Source organism: Papaver somniferum, unplaced genomic scaffold (genome assembly GCF_003573695.1).
Source record: "Papaver somniferum cultivar HN1 unplaced genomic scaffold, ASM357369v1 unplaced-scaffold_107, whole genome shotgun sequence".
Classification (NCBI taxonomy): Eukaryota; Viridiplantae; Streptophyta; class Magnoliopsida; order Ranunculales; family Papaveraceae; genus Papaver; species Papaver somniferum.
In genome coordinates this window covers 5,805,596-5,819,849 of record NW_020619603.1, presented here as the reverse complement: position 1 = coordinate 5,819,849, position 14,254 = coordinate 5,805,596, and the positions used below count along the sequence as shown (strand labels likewise).

General features: G+C 35.9%; 2 protein-coding genes across 2 annotated transcripts; both read right to left on the bottom strand.

The window, feature by feature from the left end:
- Nucleotides 1-2,054: 2,054 nt before the first annotated feature.
- On the bottom strand, nt 2,055-3,830 carry LOC113327949 (putative F-box/FBD/LRR-repeat protein At1g78760). Its single transcript, XM_026575055.1, has 3 exons — nt 2,829-3,830; nt 2,561-2,725; nt 2,055-2,357 (listed from the first exon to the last, which is right to left on the bottom strand). Exons 1-3 carry the CDS (start codon nt 3,828-3,830, stop codon nt 2,055-2,057), a joined length of 1,470 nt encoding a protein of 489 aa, XP_026430840.1.
- Nucleotides 3,831-6,534: 2,704 nt separating this feature from the next.
- Nucleotides 6,535-9,052, bottom strand: LOC113327629 (F-box/LRR-repeat protein At1g55660-like). Its single transcript, XM_026574796.1, has 3 exons — nt 7,629-9,052; nt 7,319-7,483; nt 6,535-7,168 (listed from the first exon to the last, which is right to left on the bottom strand). Exons 1-3 carry the CDS (start codon nt 8,628-8,630, stop codon nt 6,869-6,871), a joined length of 1,467 nt encoding a protein of 488 aa, XP_026430581.1. The 5' UTR covers nt 8,631-9,052; the 3' UTR covers nt 6,535-6,868.
- Nucleotides 9,053-14,254: the final 5,202 nt, after the last annotated feature.

Sequence of the window (14,254 nt, the reverse complement as noted above, 5' to 3'; positions counted from 1 at the left end):
GAAGTTGAGAAACCGTAAAGGTTTCCAAACATCTATCAATCTTTTTGATAAACACTTGTTTGTACTGCATATCTAATATCAAGTACAGACATGATACGATGTATTAGTTCATCTGGTAACATACTGATTATATCAACTTCTTTCTCAAACATTTTATGGCTTAGCACTTCTTCATATGCGGAAAAATGCTACAAACATGTTGTTCAGGATTAAACCTGAGGCAGACACTTTGGGCTCACTAAAATCTGAAATAACTGGCATACTGATTAATAATAACAACATTTAACTAAGTCTTTTGGATATCTTTTTTTCACAGAAGAAAACACCAACTACTTGATTTCGCAATGCTTACAATGCATCTGTTGCTAGTCTTGTGTCTTGACCGAGCACAGAAGTATGATTAAACTAGGACCAGGACTTCCATAGTAAAGATTCTTGTCCATCACTGACAATTAGGGTCAGAAGAAATGCTAAGAACTAAACTGGATAAATACATTCATTTAGACTAGGACCGGGACTTCCATGCTCAAAAACATATACATCACTGACAAATACCGGAAACGCCAGGACCTCCATAGTAGAAAAATGTACCATCAAGTTTCGAACCGTAGCAATTCGCATTTGTTGTAGTCATCGGTAATCTATGATCTCAAGTCCCGACTCTCCTTAGATTTTATTCATAGAGAAGGAGCTGAAAGATCCAGAAGATTGCATAACCAGATGATTTAATCAACTTGATGGACAAGTAGATATGCCTACAATTTAATCTCCCTCTTACTCTCCAAAGTTGAGAATTTTGTTTATTTGGTTAATTCATATGTTTGTTATCAGATTTAATCGCATATTCAACAATTGTGATAGATTGAGACTACAAGGATCTGTTGACATAATTACTACTCTCATTTTCGCCGGACTTCAGTATCACAGCTTATTACCAATATCTTAGGTCTCACTGGGTAGTTTTACTGAAAAGATTTTAGTTTGTAATTCTAAAACAAATTGTACTGCTGCGTATATGTGTTCATCCTGTTCATTATCCTCTTGTACATGTCATTTTGGGTGCTACGAATCCCAACCTAGTTGGGATTTCAGGGTCACTACAATAACTACAAAAATATAGAGCCTTGTTTGTCGGGCATTTTCCGTGGCGTTCAATTTTTTTAGTCAGTTACTTTGCTTTCTTCACATTTCTGTTAACTGATTTTACTTCGCTAAAACACCAGAGCTCTCCAGACAATGTCTGTCACTTTGAAAAGGAACGGGTGTCGGATTCTGATATCCTCGTTTTTTATCCAGCTCATTATACTGTAGAGACACAAGATCATTTATGGTGTTTAGAATAATGGCGGAAACTAGTCTTTCCTCCTTGATGAAAAAAGTCCTAACATCTATCATGAATTATTTGAATTGCAGAACCTCAAGTGATGCAAGAAACTTTCGGGTGGGCATTGTAAAACAAAAGTTGAAGAGGGAGATGGGGCATGGAACTGCAGTCGGAATGTAATTGTGTGTACGTACCTCTTTGATTATTATTATATGCAGTGGCTTATTGAAACGTAATGGGTAATCCTCTTTCATTGTGAGGATCGTCTTCTGGTAATTGTAATCTGTCTGGTCTACATTTGGAACTGTGAATTCCATTTCAGAAATTTTTGTTGCACTGAGTTTGCACTTGGGATACCCACCAGCCAGCAAGCAAATTTAACAGCAACTGGAGAACCTGCTATGTTTGAGAAGGCTTATCCTAATCTAACGGTTTCACTATCAAACAAATGCCTTTCATCGTAAGTATGCTTCAAATCTTAATTGCTATTCCTTACATGCGTAAGGCGAAGGGTGGCAGCACTTGTAAGCACAAGCTCAGTCAAATAGCACCGAAGGGCATAATATAACCTTAATATAGCAATTAGCACAGACCCAAAAAACATTTTGATTCGATATTTTCATAGAAGCCACTATTTCACAAAAAAAAAAAAAGAATGACAATTAAAGTACTTCATTTCCCAGGGAAAGTCTTGAGCTTTCTAATAAAAGTAAATGTTGTTACAAGTTTACTATATACGGAAGGTACTTCCTGTTTCTCCCCACCTCATTTTGATGTCCGAAGAAGCTCTTGGCAGTGCTCTTAGCTTATTTTTAAATTGTTTTCTCAATCTACTAGGAGATTTAACAGAAGAACAAGCAGGGTACAAAGCAACTTCCTTCAAAACCTTCGCATTTTTCAATAAAAAACTGAGAATTTTGAATTCAGCATCACAGCCATCAACATTTTCAATACGGACAATGTTAAGATGAGACAACATGCCTGGCAATGAGAATCCTTCTTCCCAATCATCTCCAACGTCTGGTGAATACGACTATATCCAAATAAAATAGCACAAACGGTATTAGACTGACAAAAACGTAACAAAATAGGACAAACGGTATTAGACTGACAAAAAAGTGGTGGTAGTATCACACTAAACATTAAAGTTGTACAAATATACAAAAATGAAATACCGCCAAATAAGTACAGGTGAACACAATGCATTGAAGTTGTATCACACTAAACGTTATATACCTTGTTTGGTTCAAGTTTAATACTCTTAACGTTCGGAGAGATCGTGAGTAAGTATGCTATCGAGCGCAAGCTACCTCTTGTAAACCTTGATTCAACCCTCAAAGATTGAAGATTACATAACCAAGGGAATTGACAGTTTATCGAATCCGCAGCTCTCCAGAGAACCTTGAGAAATAGTAGAAAATTCAATCAAGTAACATTGAAGCTAAATCTTATACATGGATAGCCAAAAATACTTAAACGATTTAAGATGAAAATTAAAACAAACCTCGAGGAATCCAGATGATAATTCGAGTCGTTTCACCTTACGAACTGCTACGAGAAGTTCCATTATACGTATAACATACACTTCTTTTTCATGATCGGAGAGTTGTTTCTTTTCAAACTCATTGTTATATAATATGTTAAGGTTCGCATCAGATATCTGACCAGAACAGTTTTGAAGATCATAGTCTTGTGTCAAGAAAGATTTACAGGTAAAGCTGATGAGATTTGGAGCAGATAACTTTATAATTTTATGCTTAAGATGATGTCCCCTATAAATATTATGCTGCTCATGATTAGTGTGTGCAAACTGCTTAAGGCTAGGCGACTCGAGACTGAGACTCCGTTTATCATCAATTATTATGTCACAATCAACTATATTCAACGTTTCAAGAAGCGGGCAGCCTGACAAGAGCCTCTTAGTAGATTCTTCGCCGTATACAGAAAGTCCTTCCAGATGCATAAACAGAAGCTGTGGTAAGCTCATTGATTCAGGAAGATTAATATGCACACATTTATTTACTATCAGTTCCAATCTTTTCAATGATATACAATTAAGTAGTCTTGGAGGAATCTCATATGTACAACTAGATCGTTGACGGAGTTCTAAAGTTACTTCTTGAACGTTATGCTCAACGGAAACATCAATCCATCTAGAAAGACTTTTTCTTACACCATTATTAATAGTATAGTAAAACCATCTCAACCTAAACCATTGAATGTTATAGTTGTCGCGGAGTATGATTGCGTTATTTATAAAATCTTCCACCCTCTCTGACTGTTTAACTTTAAATATACTTCTGTAACCATGTATATCGAAGTTCAGAAAAGGTAGGGACTTCCAAACATCAATCCATCTTTTCGATAAAACACAAGTTTGGACAGCATACTTTGTATCAATGAATGACATGATGTCATGAATCAGTTCATCTGGTAACATACTAATTCTATCTACTATTTTTTCTTCATCACCAAAAGAAGCTGACAACTTTCTAGATTTTACCATTCCGATATATGTTTTTCTTATTGAATCAACCAAACACTAAAAAGTAAGAATCCCTACTGTTTTCGATGAAGTTCGTTTGTTCTTCAAAAACTCTTGAAAGGTTGAAAAAAATACCTGAGTTTTTTGCTGAGGCTGATCCAAAACCCTAGCCTCCAACTCCAGGGTTTTTTTTTTGTTCTCTGTTGGTTGCACCTCTTTTATCTTGCGGTAAAAACTGCGGAAACACTAGGATCGCTAAAAGTAATACTACCCTTGGAAAATTTTGCTCATTAGACAGTAATTAAAAATTGTATTCGTACCATTTATGCGCTTTACCCACAACCCAAAACGCTGGAATAGCAGTGGTACGCCAAATTTTTCCGGGCCAATTTCTGAGACCCTGAACCGAACAGTGCAGCACTAAAAGCCTTTCAATACCCTAAAAACTCCAACATCCCCACCGTTGGATCACCTCTCTCTCTTGATATATATATATATATATGCCCTAAAAACTTGAGGCACCCTAAAAAAAAAGAAAAAATCTTTAGCCTAGCCGCCTGTAACTAATTTGTCCTTGTTCATTTTTGTTTTTTTCGCTCTCCCTGTTTGTTTTAGATCTAAAATTTCATTCTCCATGATGAATTCTCCAAGAATATGTTCATTTCTCACTGATGTTAAGTTATCACTCTCCTCATCATTCCGCAAGAAGAAGAAGAAGATGAAATCCTTATCTTGTTGTTGTTGATTCACTAGCATAAATGATATCTCCTCTCAAGACTCAAATCTGCATATAATCATCCATCTGAGATTCTTCGTTGAGTTGTTTAATGTAAGTATTTTTCATTTTCAGATATATTTTCTTCACTTTGTTCAATCGTTTTATTTTAGACTAATTAAATTATTTTTCTTCCTTGTGCAGCCACAACAATCCTGGAGATTTGGTCTTGGTCTTTCCATGTGCAGCTCCACAATCAAGGAGAATTCATATTGAGGCTGTTCTGCTTATTAATGGTAAGAAGGCGGTTAATGCAAAAATCATATTCAGTCTAAACAAGGCCAAAGCATATTGATCTTTAATTCTATATTTGCTCGTTCTTTTATCTTTTTATGTTTGTTAAGTTATTGCGACTTCTAGTCAGGAAAGCACCTGCCTGCTTAAATTAGCAGACAAAAATTATCAGTCAAGACTATTACTTTGTTGTTCAGGGTATTTACTTGGTTTTGAGTTTTGATATGATCCACACGTTCTTGAAGATGGTAAATGGTAATGGGGCTTGAATTTCTTATTGATATCTTATATCAATGACTAAAGATATGTGAATTTCTAATTGCAGGCCAGTGGGCACTAAGGATCCACATTAGCTAGTGAAGCACATAGAGATTTTGAATCCTGAATATTACAGTTATTCCAAGAATAATTGGACCAAAAAACAGAGAATCAAGTCGTGACATCTGATCAAGGCAATTGGCAGATCAGGTTAAATCGAGACAAGGATTTTCTAAGGTTATCTTGCAGTTCTTTCTTTTAGCATCCTCTTGTTTTGTTATTTAGACTGTACACTAGAGACTGGAAGGGTATGCTACTTTATCGGTCTTTTCTCCTTCACAAATAAAGTCCAACACTGTCTGGAATCACTTAAATTGCAGACCCTTAAGTGACCCTTGATGTGAACCCTTAGCAAATTTTCTGACCTCCACCACATTATGATCGTGAGTTAAACTGGGGAAGTAGTTGCAGAGAGATGGTGAAAGGAATTGGAGTCTAAATGTGGTAACTTATACCTCTTTGATTTGTGGATTTTGTAAACAACTTGATCTTGGAAGAAGAATCTTACTGCCAAAAATAAGAACTAGTTGACCAAATTGAGAAATGAAAATTGAGATATATACTAGTGCAAATATGAGATATCTTATCTTCTCTTGCAATCAGTAATTTTTTTTATAGAAAAACCCAGTGAAGGAGAGGGAGAGAAACTCAGGTGAAAGACAGATCATATCTGAAAACCTACAATCTCATCGTATTGAATGAGCTGAACTGACAATGGATGGCATCGTTCTTCACCACTTTTAAGTTAAAATCTTAATTTCTATCTACCAAATTTCATTTTCAGATTCACATTAATAGCTAAGAAAGAAACTCAAGTTGCCATACTACTTGAAATTAAGCTGAGCGGCAAACCTAACAATTTCCAATACACTAAGTTGTGTGCAAGTAAACCTTGACAAGAACCAAATAAACAACTATTTATAGCCAAGGGTGCAGGTCAAAGCAGCAAATTAGTCCCTTGGACATACCAAACCTCAGAACTCCATGTTCAAAGAAATGCACTGATGGACCATAATTTACAGTACCTATTTTATGCAAACATTGAGATGATATGACCTTGATTATGAAATGAGCTTGTTATGGAAAACATAGATATTATATGCAGGCAGATCAAAGCAGCAAATAACCTTAGAGTAACACCATCATACCACAGACTGGATTCTTCAAGAACAATCTATATTAGCTTGAAAGGACACCCAAGAAATCTAAAGAGGTGGTACCCTTCTAAATATGTAGCATCTTGGTTATTGGCAGAATTATAACCCCAAAGTATACAGATCATTTGCAGTACCTATTCAAGTATCTTATAGAAAACATACTTCAGGTTTTTCAGATATCTCATTGTTAATTCATGTAACAGAAACAAAATCCAAATCCATATGGATGCATCATAACAAGCGTCAGTATAGAAAACACTACATGGAGAGAGGCACCATTGGCTTATATGATGGACAACTCAGGTGTTCTAATTTAACCAGTATATATAAAGACGTACAGATTATAAATCACAAACTTTATACCACCTCGCCGTGTATAGTTCGGATATGAAGACAGACGCATAAGTACCGGAGTTAGAGGATAGGATCACTAGACATTCCAGTCCTTTCTATTTCACACATAAAACCGCATAACCAAAAAAACAAAAGTAAGTCAAAGGAAGAAACCTCGAACTAACAGACCTTGCAAGGGAAGTCATGTCATTTCAGTACATAAAGTGTATCTTGTTGATTTATCATATAGGGTGGGTACTATTTGCTGCTGCCCAGTGCATTATGATGGAAGAAGAAGCTCTTGGAAATGCTCTTAGCCTATCCAGAAATTGCTTTCTCACTCTGTCAGGAGAGGCAACAGGAGAACGAGGATACAGTACCACAGTCCTCAAGGTCGTCACATTTTTCAACAAAAAACTGAGAAATTTGAGTTCATTGTCACATCCTTCTACTTCCATAATCCCGACAAGCTCAAGGTGAGACAACATTCCCGGCGATGACAATCCTGCTTCCCAACCATCTCCAACATCCGCTAGATTTGACTGTATCCAAACAATTATAAAAACTGATAGGTCATCTAATCGTTACCCAAATAAATGTTGCTGAATGTGATAAATGAGAAACAGAGATGTTGTGTTAGAATTGTTGGAACGACATCGTAGGCCAATTAAAAAACAATATAGTGACGTTACCTCCTTGTTTTTAAGCAACAATTGAGTTACATGAGGAGATATCTTGAGTAAGTATGCTATAGCACGCAAACAACTTCTTGTACACCCCATTTCCAACGTCAAATACTTCAGATTACATAAGCGGGGTGGTTGACAGTCTAATGAGTCAGGTGCTCGTGAGAGAACCTTAAAAAAAGAAAAAAGAAAAATTATTTAGATTCTAATATCAAATCTATCCTAACTACAATAACACCAAGACGCATTAGTAGAGTAAACCATTTCCGCAAATATGTTATGATGTTTTTAATTCACGAAAGAGAAGAACCCATACCTCAAAGAAACCAGGTGACAATAACCTCATTCCTTTAACCAAATAAACCGCTCTTAGAATTTGCAACATTCGTTTAGCATAAACTTCTTTATCCGTTGAAGGAAGATTTGAGTACGTTTCCACATTCTCATCTTCTTTTTTTGCTTTGAGTTTCATGTCAAAATTTACCCTTGATAGTGGAGAAGAGATTTCCAGAGAATAATCATGTGTAAAGAAAGATTTGCAAGTGAAGACATCCAGATTTGGAGTACACAACTTGATAACGTTAACCAGAATATCATTATCGCGTAAAAGATAATTACGACGATGACTATATTCAAACTCCCTAAGGCTTAGGGAATCGACAATCAAATTCTTTTGATTATCAGTTTGTACATCACAATCAACTAAGCGTAATGTTTCACGAACTGGACAACTAGAAAAGAGTCTTTTAGATGCTTCTACATTAGAGATTGAGACTCCAGTAAAAGACAGTAGTTTGAGCTGAGGTAGATTCATTGATCTTGGTAGAATCATGTTTACAAATCTGGTACTACGAAACACTTGCATTTCCAACTTTCTTAGTGATTTGGAATTAAGGAGATGGTATGGAATTTCATATGCCAAATTACGACAGTGAGTGATTCTTATCATTATTTCTTGAACATTGTGCTTAACGGCAGCAATAAGGCTCCATCTATTAACATGCACTATCACTGAATCATCATACACAGAGTTATCCCAACGTATCATAAACTTCTGAATGTCAATGTCATTGCGACAAAGAAATACCATGTCTACAAACATTACAAACTTATGGATTTTTTCATTCGAAAATGAATTCCTATTGAAGTTAAGAAATGGTAGAGATTTCCAAATATGAATCCACCTTTTCGACAAAACACATGTTTGAACAGCAAGTTTGGTATCAATGAAAGACATAATATAATGAATAAGTTCATCTTGTAACCTACTAATTCTATCTTCCCGATCAATATATGGTGCATTTCTTGCTTCTTCCATTGTTAACAATAAACCTTGATAAATTCAGAAAATCCCCAAAATTTTTGGTTGAAAAGCCAAAATTGAAAGATGGAAAAGGAAGCAGTACCTATTGAGTGTAGAAATGGATGATCTTCAAGTGCAACGATTGAACCCTAAAATCCAATTTCTGAAGTACTGAACCCCCCAGATTGAAATCTTCGGTTCTGCTGATCGATAGATATACCGCTGGAGCTGAGGTGAGTTCATTGTAATGTATAAACTGGCGGAATGATCTTAGAAGTAGTATGTGATTCAATTGAAAAGACATAAACCTAAAATCAAAATTGAAACCAACCACTATGAAATTGGAAACAAGTACCAGTGAATGCTGAAATCCCTTTAGTGGATTTTATAATTGATTAATCAAATCGTGAGCAGAAATGAAAACCCTAAAACCCCAATTTCCAATCAATCTCAGCGGCCCGCATTTGTTACTCAAAACGAAAACCCCAAAAAATCTGAAGAAATAACAGAAAATAGGCTATATAGGCATATAGCCAAAAAGGTATCTTCCCTAGATCAAATGGACTTGTAAACATTCCATCCGGGTCAAATGGACAGAGCATATTTTTAATGGGAACAGACTAAATTACCCTTTCTATCACGCTACTTAATATCGTTTCTCAACATTTCTTCTCGTCTTCTCCGTCGCCTCCACAGAAACCAGATCTAAAAAAGCTATTACAAGCGCTCTTTCTCCATCAGCTTCTGTACCTCATCGTCTCCATCACCAACAGCAAGTACCATCGTCTTCTTGCTACACCGTCTCCAATATCAAACCAGTAACATCATATTCATCTACCATCTCTATCTCCTCCACAACCACCAACACCAACACCACCATCGACATCATCAACTTTATCCAACAACACCATCATAGGTACCAGCAACTCCACCATCAAAACGGGTTTTCTATGTATGTAATTTAATTAAATTTCTCAAATTAGGGTTTTATGTTAATTTGATTTCAGAAGATAATAAATGAAGACTATGCTCAAATTGGTAAATTTCTTAACCTTAATTGTGCTTTGATTGCAATTGATTTCAAAGTTGTTCATTTTAATTAGATGAAACTGGTTTTATCCTGTGCTAGATTGAGTTGTTCTTAACCTATACTAAATTGGTTGAATTTGGTTTCACCCATTTTAGACTAGGATGCAACTGGTTTCATCCTATACTAAATTGAGTTGAATTTGCTTTCACCCATTTTAAACTAGGATGAAACCAGTTTCATCTATAGGTAGGATGAATCTATGATTTTTGAATTATGTATCACTCATTGTAAACAAGGATGAAACTGAATTGGGTTGAATTTGGTCTCACCCGTTTTAAACTAGGATGCAACTGGTTTCATCTTATACTAAATTGGGTTGAATTTGCTTTCACCCATTTTAAACTAGGATGAAACCGGTTTCATCCTATGTTTAATTCGTTTATATTTCATATTTATGTCTGAGGTTACTGATGGTCGTTGGAGGAGAAGATGTTCATGGGTTTATTGGGTTTGGTTTGAATTGGTGTTTGGTAGAGAAAATTTGAGATGGGGGAGGGGGTCTGATGTTGCTAAGAAGATGGGAAATTAAGGGTTTTACAGACATGCAATGGTGGTGATTTGAGCTGAGACTGCAATGGTGGATTTGAGCTGAAAATTCACGTACATGTTGAAGGAGATTACTCTGTTTTTTGCTGGGATTGCAGATTTCTCTGTTTTTTTTCCAATTGCTGCATGGAATATCCACGTACTCTGTTTATGTTATTCTGTTTTTTGTTCATGTAATTTTTAGTGGATTTGAGCTGAAATTCACGTACACTGTAATTTTTTTGTTCTTGTACTCTGTTTTATGTTGAAATTGCGGATTACTTTGTTTTTTTCCAACCATTATTACCCAGTAAACATTTGAAGAAGATAGGGACATATTGGTCTGTTTGATTAATAAAAAATATTCTGGATGAAATAACCAAACTGGATATTTACAAAGTATATTTCTGATTCATATCTATATAAACAGTATCAAAAGCTAGAAATATATTTCACCCAGGAATTGTTTGTTTTGGTCTTTTTGACCAATTTTGTGAAGAATAAATGGAATGCGAAAAACTTACAGTACCAAAAATAAATAAATCATTACACCACTTTTACACCAATGTTGTTTTAACTTTTAATACTATTGCCATCCATTACGGTAAAAATGGTAACTTTTCACCTATCATTGATAAAAACTAACGGGTGATGGTGTTGCTCCTGTTTTACACTCCGAATCAGGTGGTTTCACACTCAATAGTGCAACTGTTGGCCTTACTCAACCCGAGTCGGGCATTTTGCGCTTACTAAAATCGTGATCTGGTGCACGTAAACTTTTCCATATCTTATGCCTGCAGTATGATAATTGGCGTACAAATTGGTTGGATTACGAGTTTGAATGTAAATTTGGTTCGGAGAAAACTAATATGAATATCATTATGGAAAGCATGGATTAGGATAAAGAAAACTTCTATTCAGTAAAAACTCTATATATTGATACTCCATATATTAATAAGCTCTATATATTAATATAAAAGAGGCCAATTTGGGCTAGATATAAATAGTAATAACCTCCACATTTTTAATATTAATAGATTTTTATTGTCCCTCTATAAGAAATTTACCTCCATATATTAAAATTAGATAAAAATTTCAGCCGTAACCACATTACAGTTAGTACATATTTTTTTCTAGAACGAGATGAAAACCTGAATTGCCTTCCCCCATGGATTCATTTAAAATAAGCCGTCAAGAAGTTTAAATTTCTTAACAACCTAGTACATGGAAGTCTGTGAATAATAACTTCATTGTCTACTAAATCACCGTAGGATTGTTTATCATGACCTGGCGATGAAAGTTTCAGTGCACTTTTAGCTTCTGAGGCCAGAAAAACATGTCACATCCTTACATGTTCTCATTGGTCGTAAAAATAATTGTCTTTGTCCATGATTACCAAGTAGTTGACAAAGATCTTTGCTGGGGTTAAAGAATATGCGTCAGAGCCTCGTTCAGTTAACTGTATCTCAGATTTTCCATCTGTGCTTTTAATTTCAATGCATTGCATGTGTTCAGGGCCTTTAAATTTCTTATCGACATTTTGAAGCCATTTTTTTCATCCATGATTTTGCTTGTCTTGAAGTTTCTTAAAGATTATGTGTACGAGCCTGGTTCAGTTGACCATATCTCAAATTTTTCCATCTAAACCTTTTATTACGAGATATTCCTGATATATCTATGCGATATCTCCCTTTCCAAATATACGTGTTGTATATCTGTCATATATTTGTATCTTTGTACATTACTTGTCGTGTAAGCTAAGTTACTTCCTGTTATATCTCTGGTTCTTGTATATAAGACCAGCCACATGTAATTCATTATACACACCTTTACATAATCCAATATACCATGACAAATTCTGTCATGGTATCAGAGCCAGTTCCCTCTCAACCCTAAATCAAATCGTGTTTCCGCTGCAACAAACAACAACCAATAATCAGTACTTGAATCATAAAACTCAAACCCTAGTATCACGTATCCTCTTTCATTATCACTTAACATGTCACGTGAAGATTATCAACCCATTACTGTGAAGTTTGATGGAACCAACTACAATCATTGGTCCTTCTTAATGAGAAGTTTTCTCAAGGGAAAAGCCATGTGGAGATATATTGATGGAAGAGCCAAAAAGCCTGCAACTAGTGTCGTTATCACTGAGAAAGGAAAAGAAGCTGGAGAAGAAACTGCTGAAAGCTGGGAGGTCAACAATCACAAGATATTAACCTGGATAAGCAACACAGTTGTAACTTCCATAAGCATGCAACTTACAGGTTTTGAAACTGCCAAAGATGCATGGGACTTTCTTTCAAAAAGGTATACCCAAATTAATTTTTCTCAACGTTACAAGATAGAACAAGATATCCGATCTATGAAACAACAAATAGAACAATCTGTTTCAGACTTCCACTCTGAGATGTCAATTATATGGAACCAGTTAGCACTTATGGAACCCAACTGGACAGCTCACATAGAGTTATGGCAGAAATACAGACAAGAATCACGACTAGTTCAGCTCTTAATGGCATTAAAAGATGATTTTGAGACTGTAAGAGCCTCAATACTACATCGATCACCTCTTCCATCTGTTGAGGCTGCATTGTCAGAACTCATCACTGAAGAAACTCGAAAAAGAATCAAGCCAGATATACCAGCCGTGTTTGCAGCTCCTTCACGTGCAAACTTTAACAATCACTTCAATGCACAGAAGACAGCTCGTGATTTTTCACAAACTCAATGCTACAACTGTAAGAAATCAGGTCACTTAGCCAAGAACTGCACTGTGACACCAGTGCAGAGTGGACCTCACACTTCAGTTTCTCAAAGAATCCAACAAGAATCAAGTTCTCCAATTCAGTGCAACTATTGCAAGGAACCAGGACATACAGTAGCAAACTGCACCTCACCATCTTCCAGAAACATGAGAGAACGGAGAAGGTTTAATGGAACTGGATATGTACCTGCACTATCCACTCATGCAGCACCTGCATCTATACCAAATAACCTAGCTGACATACAAGAAATGCTTCAACAGGCACTTTCAATGGGCAACAATAACTTTACAGCAGCATCTGCACTATCTACTTCCGCAGGTAGCTTCTCAAATGGTTGGTTTCTTGACTCAGGTGCCTCTAACCATATGACATTTGATTCTAGCATATTTGAGCAGAAAAGTCCTATTACTATACGTACAATCCAAACTGCAGATGGATCTGAACTAGCTGCCAGTCATATTGGTTAGATTAAAATCTCTGACAAGATACATATATCTGATGTGTTACTTGTTCCAAAGATAAGAATGAATCTTATATCAATTGGACAATTATGTAATCAGGGATTTAACATTTAGTTCTTCTCTTCTGGCTGTGTGACACAGGATCCCAAGACAGAGAAGCTTGTTGGGATAGGCCGTAGAGTAGGAAGATTGTACCTTCTCGAAAGACTGGTTTCCCCTAGACTGCCAAAGAGTGAGCTTGCTGCAACTGCAAATTCCTTTTCTCCGTCTGTGTCTCCTTTTATGTCATGGCATTCTAAGTTAGGCCATGTGTCTTTCTCTCGTCTCACTCATATGATAAATAGTGGATTATTAGGAACTATTCAGGTTGATAAAGAACCGTATTGCATCTCATGTAAGTTAGGAAAACAAACTTCTCTTCCTTTCAATAATAGTATAACTCATTCTGTCGAACCTTTTCATCTCATCCACTCAGATGTATGGGGAAAATCTCCTATTATCTCTAAGGGAGGAGCACTATATTATGTTATTTTCATTGATGATTTCTCTCGTTTCACATGGATATATCTTTTCAGTTCTAGATCAGATTTTTTAAAAATTTACACAACCTTTTCTAGAATGATCAACACCCAATTCGGAAAAACCATCAAGACATTCAGAGCTGATCAAGGAGGAGAGTATATATCAACTTCTTTCAAATAATTCCTTGCAACAGAAGGTACCCTTCTCCAATTATCATGCACTGAAACTCCACAGCAAAATGGTATTGCAGAGAGAAAACACCGCCATATC

Coding starts and splice junctions, on each gene's coding strand:
- LOC113327949 (XM_026575055.1), bottom strand. CDS start 3,830: ATGGTAAAATCTAGAAAGTTGTCAGCTTCTTTTGGTGATGAAGAAAAA. Junction 2,726..2,828: donor TATCATCTGGATTCCTCGAG/GTTTGTTTTAAT, acceptor CTATTTCTCAAG/GTTCTCTGGAGAGCTGCGGA. Junction 2,358..2,560: donor TTAAACTTGAACCAAACAAG/GTATATAACGTT, acceptor ATTTGGATATAG/TCGTATTCACCAGACGTTGG.
- LOC113327629 (XM_026574796.1), bottom strand. CDS start 8,630: ATGGAAGAAGCAAGAAATGCACCATATATTGATCGGGAAGATAGAATT. Junction 7,484..7,628: donor TGTCACCTGGTTTCTTTGAG/GTATGGGTTCTT, acceptor TCTTTTTTTAAG/GTTCTCTCACGAGCACCTGA. Junction 7,169..7,318: donor TGTTGCTTAAAAACAAGGAG/GTAACGTCACTA, acceptor GTTTGGATACAG/TCAAATCTAGCGGATGTTGG.